The sequence below is a fragment of the Nelumbo nucifera genome, chromosome 8 (genome assembly GCF_055504915.1).
Source record: "Nelumbo nucifera cultivar China Antique chromosome 8, China Antique-T2T, whole genome shotgun sequence".
NCBI lineage: Eukaryota > Viridiplantae > Streptophyta > Magnoliopsida > Proteales > Nelumbonaceae > Nelumbo > Nelumbo nucifera.
Genome location: NC_142656.1, coordinates 10076554 through 10090859, shown reverse-complemented (window position 1 = coordinate 10090859; position 14306 = coordinate 10076554). Strand labels below are relative to the sequence as shown.

At 36.4% G+C, this 14306-nt stretch overlaps 1 protein-coding gene across 1 annotated transcript; it reads right to left on the bottom strand.

The window, feature by feature from the left end:
* Window positions 1-1374: 1374 nt before the first annotated feature.
* LOC104592177 (uncharacterized) lies at window positions 1375-6437 on the bottom strand. The gene is made up of 7 exons (XM_010251399.3): window positions 6062-6437; window positions 5813-5911; window positions 5546-5641; window positions 5376-5442; window positions 3385-5281; window positions 3010-3109; window positions 1375-2313 (listed from the first exon to the last, which is right to left on the bottom strand). Exons 2-7 carry the CDS (start codon window positions 5862-5864, stop codon window positions 1670-1672), a joined length of 2856 nt encoding a protein of 951 aa, XP_010249701.1. The 5' UTR covers window positions 5865-5911; window positions 6062-6437; the 3' UTR covers window positions 1375-1669.
* Between the last annotated feature and the right edge of the window lie 7869 nt (window positions 6438-14306).

Here is a 14306-nt window from a genome sequence, read left to right as displayed (position 1 = left end):
GGTGGTAACACATAGCCACCTCAAACTATGTGTTGCGATAAAACCCCCTCCCATATTTTTAGATTTCAGCAGTTTACCGCTCCCTGACTGCTAATGGGTTAACGGTACAAGTAAAATTACTAAATTAAACCATTTGAGATTGATTCGTCAGTATTTCGTCTACCAACAATAAATATTAAAATAACCACTATAGAGCACAAATTGTTTTTTGGGCAAATTATTAATTCCCCGGCCTCACAATGATGAACTGATCATTCACAAGCATTCTCAAGATAAACTATGTTGAACAAAAAAGTTAGATAGAAAAAAAAACGTCAAAATGGTAAAATTGTCTCACAAAATAGCGTAATGGTAGTTTGAGGTTTTAGAAATATTTAAAAGAATATTCGAGAACCTAACTTATAGAATGCTAATGATGCGGACAAGGTGATGGAATTCAAAAGATCAAGGGGTTTGTCACAAAAGTATTTTTATAAAAGTGTTTTCATAAAGGTACTTTTATAAAAGTGTTTTCATAAAGGTACTTTTATAAAAGTGCTTTTACAAAAGTGTTTTCATAAAAGTGCTTTTATAAAAGTACTTTCATAAAAATAATTTAATAAAAATGCTTTCAAAGGATATATTTTGAAAAATTAAAAGAAAATGAAGGACAAAATAGTCACAAATGCTTATTTAAGTGCTTATTAGAGAAAAAGACTACCGAACACCCAATATAAAATATAAAAAATAAGCACTTGAAAAAGTTGGGTGTCAAATGTAAATAAGTGCTTATTCGAATAAGCACTTATTTTTAACTTAAGCACTCCCAAACATGGCCGAAGTCATGGATGCTTGAGCATGTTGATATTGTCTCCTGCCAAAGAAATGTTTCAAATGCAAGTGTCAGTCCTTACTCCAGATAAAGACATCAACGGGCTTTTAGCTTTGGATTATTCCTTCATGAATTGTATACTAATTAATCATCTTACAGCCAATCCTCAATTATTCAATTCTGCAAATCTTATTTTTTTAGCCAATGTGCTTAAATTTTTAATTCTAGACCCTTATTTCATACTCCATGAACAATATTTTTTTAGTCTTACTGATTGGCTTATAATTTTGGAGATCCATAATATTTACTTGCTTAGCAGATGAAAGAATGCAGAACCAGAAATTTTAGAACTGAAAATGGTCTTCTATACACCCAAATGTTCCTTTCTATCTGAACCATGAGCGAGTTAAAAAGGCCAATTTGTACAATCCTCCCATGGATTCATAGGCCCAAATTCATCTTAATTTTGTTTATTTAGCTTGACCAAAACCAACCTCTGTAGGCTGCCTGTAACAGCAGAAATGGTGTGGAAATATGTTAGAACTTAGAATAGACCAACCCTTGAATCCAATTTACCTAAATGCCGATCATTGAAGTATTGGAAATGTTCATTATTTTTAGTTTTACAATGACTGTAATACCTTCAGGGATAAGCCAGCAATCTCATTTCTCCATGTTGTATTGACTCAATAACTTCTATGTACAGGAAATACCAACTTCATCTGCTAACTGTTCCCTCCACCCATTTGTTTATACCCCCAAAGTGTCGATAAGCAACCCGGAAACCCCCCTCCAAAAAGAAAAACCACCAATAAAACAGAAAACAGAAAAAAAAAGAAAAAAAGAAAGTATAAAATGCTATGACATAAGATCCAAAACAACCTCCTGAATCAGTTGGTTTAAAACTTGCTTCTCCAATTCACCTACAACTTGGTCAGCTTCATCGGTGGAAAATCCATTAATCCAACCTAAATCCCATGCACCACCCAAAACCAACTTGCAACTGAGATCTTTTTCCAACATGATATAAAGAGTATCTACAGGAAGAACATCACCATCAATCTTGTTATAATTGCTCAAATTCTCGACTCCATCACATGCTTCCTCTACTAACTTGTCCAGAGAGATACTGATTCTTGGATTCATGAACCTAAACAAAGGATGAAACGCTTGCAATGTTTGCAGGATTTTCTGTTCCATGAGCTCATTGGCATAGTCCAAGAAGAGCCTGGGATTTGTCATTCCAACTTCAAGTACACTAGGATCCTCTAAGACTACCGACTCGTCAACATTGGCATCAAAGAGATCTGCAACACAGCTGAGAAATGATGGACTGCTAAAAAGTAATGCCTTCAGATCATTTTTGGTTATAATGCTTTTCCTCCCTTGAGTTTCTTGACTGATGAGCTTGCTAGCTTCTTCTGCATGTTTGATGCCTCTTTCATGTTCATTGGTGCAAGGTCTAATTTCAGATACAGAATTCTGGTCCTTGTTGCCGTGGTCTACAATCAAAACAAAGATATTGAATTATGTAAACAAATGCAGGTATATAGATGCCTGCCTAGGTCTAGCTGTGAAAGACCATCAACATTACTGTCTGAACAATACTTATTATGATGTATTTGTTATTTTTGAGGATGATACACTGATAGAAGGAAAGTGTCATTTGTAACAGTACAGCTATTAAGTACATGTCAACTAATACAGTACATATAAACCATTTACAGCATGAATAAAACACCACTTATGCACATTATTTAAACACTAGTTATGATTTTTCTTTATTTAAAGCTCTTTTACTTTCAAGAGATAACTTTGTTTAGTGCTTTACTTTTCTTGTGCAAACTGTAGATGAGCAAAATCTCTTTACAAAGATAGGCTTAGTCTGACAAGAGCTGAAGTAATGAACAATTCAGGAAATTTGAACCATTTTTTCTATTATCCTCTTACTTTTCTCTTAGAGGATCAATTGCCTGATCCTGTCATATATACATAAATGTATTTAGACATACATATCTGATAGTTAGATAGCACCGGTTAACATGCATATACACGAAATGAATGGAATTCGTTATTATAACAAGAAGTGCAGAAGTGAATGCAAGAGAACCTGAATGCTAGAGATGCCATATTTAATCTTTTTTGAAAATTCAACAACTAGCATTGTTCGCCGATACTATCACTAAGAAAAGATTTACCTTCAATTTCAATTTCAAAACCCTTTCTCCCTTCCCCAGCTAGGACTTGATCTGCGAGTGTTGTTGTCAAAATGCAATCTTTACATTTTAAGCCTTCCATCTGCAGAAGAGAAACTGAATTATTTTCCAGAAATCAACTTTCATATTCTTTATGCACTAGGAAAAAAAAAGAGCTTCTTAATTCTTTTATGGATGCATTTTGGTGACAAAGTCCAGGTAATGCATTTTTCTCCTCCCTGATAAAATCTAGAACAATAATATCTATCTAAAGAGCTCAGAGAAGAAACCAAGTGCCAAAAACATTGCTTGGGGCGGGGGGCAGGGGGGAAGAGAGAGAGAGAGAGAGAGAGAGAGAGAGATTATAAGCAAACTCACAACTGAATTATTTACAGTTGGATCTTTGACTGGTATTGCTTTCTTTCTGTGGTTTTTCTTCCTCTGATCAGTGGAATTCTGTAATACTGGCTTTGTAGTATTTACTGACTTAGGATCTTGAACAGTACTTTGTTGGAAAACCTGCTTCTTTGTGATGATCAACTCAATTTCAGGTTTTATCAACTTTGCAGAGGTTGATTTGGCCCGGTTTTGATATCTTTTTCCAGCTACAGATGTCACATTGTCTTTCTCTATTGGTTTTCTTTTGTCAGGTGGCACCATTTTTGTCCTCTCAGCATTTTGATTTGTTGATTCCTTGTTCTCTGGCTTTTGATTTAAGGAAGCATAAGATTTCCTCTTATTAGGAGATGCCTTTTCCTTGTTCTTGAATACCTTGACCTTGGGTTCTCTGGGTTTCTTTGTCTTCAATTCTTTCACCTCCTGGGGTTCCTTAGGTGATATTTCAGGGTCCTTAGCTCCTTCCTCCCAGATGGTCCTTTTGGTTGGAGCTTCCTCGTCTGCTTCCAGTTTCCTAAGCATCTGTGTTTGGTCCAAAATTTCCTCTTCCCCAATAACAATTTCAGCTGGAAGCTCTTTTTTCACTTTCAGTCTTCCAAGCATCTCTTTAAAGCCTGGAGCTCTCTCTTCCCTGATAATCATTTTAGGTGAAGGTTCTTCTTTCACCTCCAGTTTTGTGAGGATTTCTTTAGTATCGAAAGCTCCCTCTTCATCACTAAACCTTCCCAACAAGGACCCTTCTGTCTTTGCATATGGAAAATGTAGAGGTTTTATGATTACAATAGGTGGAATTTGATAATCAAACCTCTGTTCTGAACAGGAAGTATTGGGAAGATGGGAACGGTGTGTATATCCTTCACTACAATTGTTCTTCAAATGTTCTTTAAATTGCATGGCCTCAATAATTTTATTCAGAATCCTATTCTCTGGATTAGCACTCAAGTCCACAGATTTTGTTTTCCTAACTTTTGGCATGTCAGTACTAAAAATATGTCTCTGTTGATTTGAGCTCTTCTCACTTTCCACCTGTTTCTCAGAAGGCTGGACTTGTTCTGGTGGGAGTTCTTCCAGACCCATAAGCTTGGCAATCAAATTTGGTGACTTTGCCTTTTTATCTTGGGTTGGTGAACAGTAAGCAGATGTTGATCTACTGGAGTGAACCATCACAGACTGGCTGGAACTTGTGGAGGGAATATCCACTGTGGAACCAAATTTCCTTCCACTGCAGGAGGTCTTTTCTTCTTTGGAAATAGAGAGAAGGTTTTCCCTGTAAATGCCATCTCCGATCATTTTCTTGAGTTCCTCCCTGCATTCCCGTGAAGAGTCATCAACAGAGAGCCGAGACATTTGCAATCTTGTCTGGTAATCTTTGTCTCCAAATCGACCAGAATCCACTCTGTCAATATCCATCTCCCCCTCTTGGTCAGACCTTGGTTTCTGCTTTTTCTTCAACTGAGCCATGTATTTTGACGCTTCTTGCAGTTTTCCCAGCACGATTAGAGACTCTTGCAGATCCAGAGCACCTTTCAGAAGATCTCTTGTGATATCTTTAGACTGCCCATCAAAGCTCAAGCCCCTTGACCATGAGTCGATCATATGGTTTATCTTCTGAGCTCCTCTGGAGACCTCCAAGAGTTGAGAGGAGGGTAGAGCATGTAATTCTTCTTTGTTCCCTTTAGAGACCAATCTCTTCCTTTCTTCCCTACATACCGATGGATTTGACTGTTCCTTCTGAAATCTTCGGCAATCGCTACTAGGCTCCATCTTTCGGATAACATTCTTGGTTCTGACAGTCCGACATTCCACAACTCCACTTGGATCATTACAGATGAGAAATGATCTGTAACCAACTGATCTAGCTCTGTTTTGAGGCATTTTTCTATTGCAGAAAATTCCACTGAAGGGTCAGAAACTAGTAATTATCAGAGCATAGAACCTACCAAACTCATTAAATTTCTCCAAGAGAAACTTACATGGTCTTGGATTTCTCAATGAAATTCTTCGTGAGACTAGTTACAGAAAAAAAAAAGCAGTACGAGCCTGTTTCATGGCAAAATACAGGTAAAATGAAGTATCAGTTGCTGCCTATTCAAATAAAGAACTAAAAACTAACATGAAATCCCTTTCGTTGACAACTCCAAACCTGGGCTCTTGAGTCTTCTCAGAAGTTTCTGATTAAGATTGATAATTGACAGTAGTGGACTCTGATCAACCACATTTCTTCTGCTCTTCAACAAAACTAACCCACCAAAAGAAAGAGTAAGTAAGAAAGACGGACATGAAAAATACACCGAAGTCACTCCTCGAACGGACAACTAATGTGCTAGCTGAAAGAGAGAAAATGAAAACAAACAAACTAAGAACTTAAAATGAAAATATCATTCTTTTTCATGAAAAAAAAAAATCAAACCTGAGCTCTTGGGTATGCCGCAGTTCTGTTTTCTCAGAAACTTTTTGTTCATGTAGTCTCTTTCATTACCTCTGAATTAAAGCTTCTCTCCTTCAACATCTACTCAAGACCCCCCGATCAATAAAGCAAGCAAGAAAGAAAGAAAGACCCACGTGAGAAATCACGAGAGACCAGTCATAGAATGCGAGAATAACTACAGGCAATAGAAAATTGAGCTGAACCCAGTAACGGTTTCAGAGATTTTCACACCTCCATGTACACTTGGTGATGCAGATCCAAGAAGACAAGAAGAAGAGCTGTTGAATTGACAATGGGACTGTGGTTTCTAGCGCCGGCTACCCACTCCAGATACCGAGAACAGAAGTTGGATTTCTTGATAAATTTTTTATTGATCGAACATACAATGAAATGGTTGAATTGTTTGGGAATATAACTTTCTTCTTTTGGTTACTTCTGGTTCTTGTCGTATGCGTGGTGAAGACTGAAGAGTAACCAAAGAAGCAACTCCTTCAGAGTTCAAACATGACGAGGAAAAACCGTAAAGATGGAAAAGGAGGAAACAATCGTAAATCTGAAACCATTAACAAGAAAATTACCAAACAACCCACTTGAAACAGAAGAACTGGTCCGGAAGATTTTCAGTCATAAATTTATCTATTTGTTTATTATTTGCAATCTCATAGAATAGTCTGCACCAGTGAGTATGTTTGGTCATTATACTGTAGCAATTGGATTTATTAACCGACAACATTACAGCTATCTGCTCTCTGGGCCAAACGGATGTATTAGCCCAGAACCTATCAGACTCATCGGATATCCCTTAACAGGGCAGGCCACTACTCTCATAAACCGACCCGGATTTATAAACCACCGGTTTAACATTCGGATTATGGACGGTCAAAGCGGGTAGGACTGGTGGAGGTGGGGTCATACCCTCTGACTGACACATGATTGACGATCCAAGGAAATGGCGTTGATTTTAGTTAGAGCTGTAAACGGGATCGGATCCAGCTATATCTGCATCCGCATTCGATTATGGAATCTCTATATTTATATTCACAATTTAATTATTATTGGGATGTAAGTTCGGACATCCAAATCCGAAATAATCGATTAAGAGTCAAATCGGGCATCATACTTTTGAAGTTCATTGACAACCCTAATTTTAATAGTTCACAACTCTTGAAAGTTGCCATGTAGATGAAGATGATGCATCCAATTTCCTTTTGCACATGGCATATGAAATGGACGTCTCAATCTGCATTTATAGACCAACTTTACTGTCTATGTCACTAAAGCAGGCAACTAGCCACGTGCCAAAAGCCTAAAACCATATGGCCAACTCATTGTCAACTAACGATTTCTGACGAATCAAACGAGCTAGTGAGATAAAGGTACACACTACTGAACCCAATTCGCCCATATCCGACCCATGTACTACACATTTTCTTTCATCAATTCGTGTTGGCCTGAATTACATTTTATATTACTTTGGGTTCGGGCTTCAGATTTGGTTTTATTCAAATTTTAACAAAAACCCACCCGAACTTGTCCAAATTTTATTATTACGTTTGATTTGGAGGAAAAGTTAAGAAAAAGAAGGAAAAGCTAGGGAAATTTAATTGCACTAAATTTATCATGAAGAACCTGCAGTTACACAAGTTAGGTGATGTGATTCATATTCAGAAAGTCTGGATCTCCTGTCCACACAAACTTTGCTCACATTTACCGTAGTCACATATGGAGAACATCTCATCCTCTGCATAGTATTATGCAGGGGGAGATGTTCCCGATTCACGGGGGTAGTGTGTTGTGGGTAGACGTGAGCAAGAGATCTGAACTCATATTTAGTTTGGATATACTCCTCACAGAACATTTTTCATACCGGTCATGGTATGTTCTAGATAAACATAGGGAATATCTCTTATATTTGTATATTGTTATTCATAAGAGATATTTTCAATATACGGTGAGATGTGTGTGAGGTCCGTGTGAGAAGCTTTGAACCTGATAGGATCAAATTGACAAGCTTTGAATCCAACCCATTGATGCTTGATTAGACCTTACTCCTACCAACCAAAACTAACTGATACCCTTTTTGATTCTCAAATATGAATTGCATGAAAAATATAAAAAAGAAAAAAAAAACCATTGACTTAGGATTGCTCTCTCGCCAACTATAATATTACAAAATCTTGTAACCAATCAGGTGGTTATCAAATTCAGGGAAGGGGGGTTGATTGGTCAAAATACTTCCAATATCATGTCTTTTGGCAGTATAATATATATTTACAAAATCAAAAAGATATAACAAGCAAAAAAGAAAATTGTTTTGGGTTCCTGTAGGTTGTGTTTGGTTTGAAAGAAAATATAGGAAAAAGAAAAAAAATGTAAAAAAATTTATATAAGGTTTGTAAAGATTTTCCTATATTTTTTTTTTCTTTCCCTATTTTTTTCCTTCAAACCAAACATAACTATAGAGGATTCGTACATATGGTGATTTGGATATAAAGCAGAGTGGACCATGTTCATATGGTCACAAGACTTTGCTGCAAAAGCAATAAGTAATACATATGTGACATTTTGATTGATTAAAAAAATGCATACATTGTATTATTACACCAAAATTAAGTGGGATTTATCTATGATACTAATCATAAAAGCCCATCATATCATACAACAAAAGTGTAACCAATGAGATTTATCAAAATTGATGAGAGGTTGATTGATCCAAAGTTCTTTGGCATCATAAATTTTTACTTTTAACTAATATTTTTACCATCTAAAAACTAATAATTTTGACAAAAAAAAATGAACATGGTTCTTGATGGGGCATGATTCATGTAGTTTACCTAACCATAGAACTTTTACAAATTGTACTGAAGCCATCATCAACATCATCCGGTACATGGTGCTTTTGGACATAAAAGTAACTGGACCGTATTCATCTTTTATGGTCACAAGATTTTGCTGCAAAAGCAGTAGATATGTATTGCATTTTCACTATCTAACGACTTACAATTTGACAAGGTTAAAAAAAGGAATGATAAGGAAAAAGAAAGCATGGTTCTTGATGGGGCATGATTCATGTAGTTTACAGAAGAATGAAAGAATGAAATTTTGACAAATTGTACTTATGCCATCACCATCATCAGGTATGTGGTGCTTTGGATTGGATATAAAGCAAGTAGACTGTGTTCATCTCTTATTGGGTGGTCAGATCAGATGATTTGCTGCAAAAGAAGTAGATTTGTGCTCAGTAAATACATATATGGCATTTTTGCTAATTATAAAAAAAAAATGCATAGACAACATCACTAATTTTAATTTTTAATTAACTTTTTTATCATCTAACACACTTTACAATTTGACACCACAAAAAGAAAAAAGCAAAAAAAAACATGGTTCTTGATTGGCATGATTGTGTAGCTTGCCCCAACATGAAATTTTCACAAATTGTATCCATGTCATCATCATTTTAGATGATGGTGATGAGTGAAACTTTCCTGTTTGGGTGTGGGTGTTTGGCATTGGTGTGTTTCATAAGCATTTTGTTTTTGATGATGTGTCATGCATGCCATATTAGCAATTAAATGGAATCGGTAAGAAAATCACATTTGGTAATCTTGTTTCTCAAAAAAAAAAAAAAAGTTTTCGTAGTAATTAGCTTTGGGATTCGGAAAATGAGAGATTTCTTGAAACATCAAATTGACATTTCTTAATCACCCAAATGACATGGAGTATCAAAATTTGAAAAAATTTATTATTTTTTTTTTTGAGGGGTTCAACTGGAATCATAAACGTGATAGCAATCAAGTGTTATTTATCAAAATTCATGGATGGGTTTTGATTGGTCAAAACTCTTAAGTATAATATATAGATTTTACCTTTTATGAGATGTCACTCAATTATCATTTTAAATATATTATAATATTAAGTCAAATCACTTTATCCCAATCATTCAATCACCTGTATCTAGATTTTTTTTTTCCAAATTCCACAAACAAATGTTAAATAAAACGCTTATAAAACGCATTAGTGTCAAACACCCAATACATGAATCATGCTCCTCCAAGAATCATGTTTTTTTTTTATCAAAATTGTAAGGGAATTTTTTGGATTTGACCATGATGCCGGAAAGGCATGATAACGGAAAGACTTGCAACTAACTAATCAACCAGTGTCATCGTAAAAGTAAAAACCTCACAAGGCGTTTATGATCTCATGTATTTCTGGTATTATAGATTTTTCTCCTTTTCTTTTCTTGATAATGGGTTATACATCGGAGGTAGCCTTCTAGAAACTTTATCAGATTAACTGACAATCTGACACCTTCAAATTATAAAACGTTAGAAAGAAGATTAGTCAAGTTTAAGGTGATGTTTGGTACCGTTTGCGTTTATTCAGTAAACATTTACCGATGGTGCTATATAGGCGTTATCACAACATTTTCTTTCTTTTGTTCTTCTGCATACATTTAAAATGTAAAAAGTAAATTTTGGTTGGCATTTATATATTTATTCAATAAACATAAACGATACCAAACACATAGTAAATCAATTGTCCATTCACTCTAGTGTAAGACGTAAGTGCAGGAGATTCAAACGGAAAACAATCACAATTTTTGCCTAGGTTTCATCGTTCAGTTGTTGAAACTCTAAATGGCACATTTTGAAAATTTAAAATCCTTTTCAGCATGGACCACAATCTCCATATTCCAGAAATTATAGCCACTTGATCATTCATAATTTCAATTGGTACTAATTGAACGGTCAGAAATCATGGCCGAGCTAGGAACGGTAAACGCGTAGAGCACAGCAAACCAATCAAAAGCCTTTCTATGGTATGCCATGTCATTCACTCATTTTAGAGACGAGCAGTCGAGCAGCCATTTGATTGTGGCGCTAGCTTCCCTATTTTTATTTTTGAAACTAGGAAAAATTAAAAAGAAAAAAAGAACGAGTGATAAATAATTAATGCGTCCACGTGACATGTTATAAATGGAATCACAGGACTCTTGTTGTTGACTGGACTAGTGGACTCTGGACTCTGGACTCTGGAGCAAATCTGACCGTTTTGTCATATCGTTTTCGGTGTCCCTCATAAATGATAAATATTACGGAATCGGAGGAGCCTGCTTTCTATTCTATTTTCTACTTTTCTAGTACAATTCAAGTCTCAAGACTCATGTATTTGTAGACGGTAACACCTGTCCATAAAGGCATAAACACTATACTCACTCAAATCTCTGTCGGAAATCGGAATGGTGAAATGATTGGGTTACCATCAGGTCCGTCACCCGCTGGTGACTCGTAAGTGGTATGACGTGGCAAAATGCCTGTCCTCCATCAAACTGTGAAATTTTATCTGAACCGCATACAAAATTTGCACCCGGTTCACCATTTGTTCTATGCTTTGCACTTTTACCTGCTGCAAAATTTGTGCTTTTTTGTTTCTCATTTAGTCATTTGCTCTTGTTGGTAGTTCAAATTTTACACCTAAAAACCTGATGCAAATTTTATACAACCCTAGTTCTCTCATAGTGGGGACCATATCATTTTGCCTTTCACATTATTCCTCTAAATTAAATAATCTTCATCCGTTTTCAATTCTCTTTTACATAAGGTGGGCATGTATCATTTTATTTTGGGTTAATTACTCAAATTTACCTTATATTTTGACTAAAATATTTAAGTATACCTTACAGTTTGCAAAATTATTTGGATATACCTTGTAAATGGCCCACATAACACAAATAAGTCATTTGTTAAAGCTCGATTTGGAAGGAGTACAAATATAAATGTATACAATGTAAAATACATACAAAATAATACAGAATACAAACATGTGGGCCTGGGTTCCACTTTGCCACGTGGTCCCTGACCTTGCCACGTCAGCACATTACTTCTCATTCCATTGCATATATGCATTTTGTTGGTGGGTGCTGGGGAATGCTAATATATCTATCTCATTCTATCAATGGTTGTGCAGGACTATTCATTGTCAGTTGATTTTGAACTCTGTTTTTTTTTTGGCTTTTTGGCATTAAGTTTGTAGCAGAGATTATATCATTTGCCGTTTTTAATGCAAGAAAGGGACCTCTGACTTGATTCTTTCTAACTTCAAATTCTACCAAATAAAATGATTCTGCAGCTGCTTAACTGCTTTCATTGCCTACCAAACAAGCCAAATAAAGAAATCATTATATTACCAAATACCAAACCAAAACCAGCAGGTAAGCTGTGATATCAGACAGCTGAGAGCTGTTTTCTTTTTTATTATTCTGTGAGAATAAACCATTAAATTATAATTAGAACGTTTCCGTCAAACAATGTTCCATGAGATTTTATAGTCACCCGTGCGCATAGACTGAATCATGCACAGTACGCCCTTGTGTCTCACCTGCGAACCAGGACCACTGCCCATCCAATGTGTGGGCCTCGTCTCTGGTTGGGTCAAGCCCTAATCTCTTATCGTCTTTCTAAACCCACCAAAATATCGATCCGAAATCAAAGAGGCCGGTCCACCTTCATAAAACAAATGGATTAAGCATAGATGAGGACATTATTTGGATTTGGATACTTGGATGCGTCCGACTCCGATTTGAATTTTGAAGCCAAAAGTGAGCTTGGTTGTTAATTCAAGTGGGCTTCCCGAACACGGCCAACTCCGATTTGAATTTTGATCATTAATGCCTGCGGTAGTTGACGTATGTGTGTTGATGGTCCAATCAATGATCATCAATTTTGTATACCGAAAATGTACGGCGAGGATGAATTGGAATATAGCTTGGTTCTGACATTCCATAAGAGAGGTTCAAATTTTGGTGCAACAAACTGAATTAAATTGGTGATGGGTGGACAGTGGTGTGTTCCTAATCGAGTTAGGGTCAAACCTGGTTGTGGGCACAAACCCGCGCTTGGTTTGGCTACAACTACCCAGTACCCACAAGATTACATTATTTCAGTTTTCAAATTGAGAAATGATATGACATAAACTGCTTATAAATAACTGGATCAGAGTCCACATCGTGTGTAGGACCCATTTTTTTGTTTTGATAATTAGTGTGTAGGACAGTAGGACCCACTTGGACTAACAAATGGATTACTCACTGAGCGTTTGTTTGGCATCGTTGCCGTTGCTCCACAAAATGGCATCACATTAGTGCCATGTCGAAAAAATGGTGCTTCATGAAATAGGCATTTGTTTGAAAACATTTTTTAAGAAAAATGATATTTCAAGCCATGTCTTAGAAATCAGGAAGTCATGGCCTAGAGCAACGTTAAATTTGGTGTTTCTTAGAGCTACGTTAAATTTGGTGTTTCCTGGAGCTACAGCTTATTGTTGCCAACAGAGATGTGAGGTGGTACTGGATAATGGGTGCCAGTGCTGAAAACGTTTCTTAAAGCATTGGTACCAAATAGAAAAAGTTGTTGCTCCAGGAAACATCCTACCTGACAACAACGATTCCAAACAAAAAAAAAAAGACAATATTTTCTTAGAAAATGGTGCTTCCAATCCACACATCAGCAAAGAAAACGGTGCTTCATCTGCATCGATGCCAAATATATACTCAGAGATTGGATCTACTTCATACAAAGCGCATCTCACAATGAACTCATAGTCTCATCCCACCGTGTATTAGGAATATCTCTATCCTTTGTGTTATTATTCATGGGGAGATGTTACCAATACACAGTAAGTAAGGTGGGGCTGTGAGGTCTGTAATTCTGTATAAGGTGCATTCCGTGAGGAGCAGATCCCAATTCACTCACTAACAAGGTAATTGTGTTGGGGAATGGGGATCACTCTGAATCTGCTTCCCACAAATTATTCTATCTCTACCCAGTGTATTTGGGATCATTTTTCATAAATGACAAGAGATATTTCCAATGCACAGTTATAATATCGCGTAGGTAAGGAGGTAGGAATAACTTGTGGGATGCGATGTGATCTCTTGCAGAAGATTGGTGCCCCACAAAGGGTGCCCCACAGACATTGGGAACATTTCATCTATTGCAGGGTCAATGCAACTTGTCAGGGTGCCTCTCTGCTGGGCTAGCCTGGTCTGACTGGCACGACTGGGTTCGATTATTGCAGCATTGTTGGGCTCATGTGGTGTAATTTAAGTGTTTGCGGGCTTAGGACTAAGTGAAAGTCCATTAATAGGCTCATGCACGAAATCGAAGGCCCAATATCATTTTCATGGTTATGCAATCAAACTGACCAACAAAATGGACCAAGGCTCAACTGCCTTTATCCGATCAACCCTCACAAATAACCTTCAATAAGTGATTCAAATTTCAAAGAAGTGGGATTATTTTCTCTAGAGTGGACGTTTCAGCAATGCAAATTTACAAGAAATAGAAAACTAAAAAAGTAATAAAACAAAGTTCAAATGGAAAAGCTTATTCATGGAATTACAGACTTACAGCCAAGGTTCAAATATACCTGTATCATATCATATCTTTTGCTTAACGATACACTTATTTTA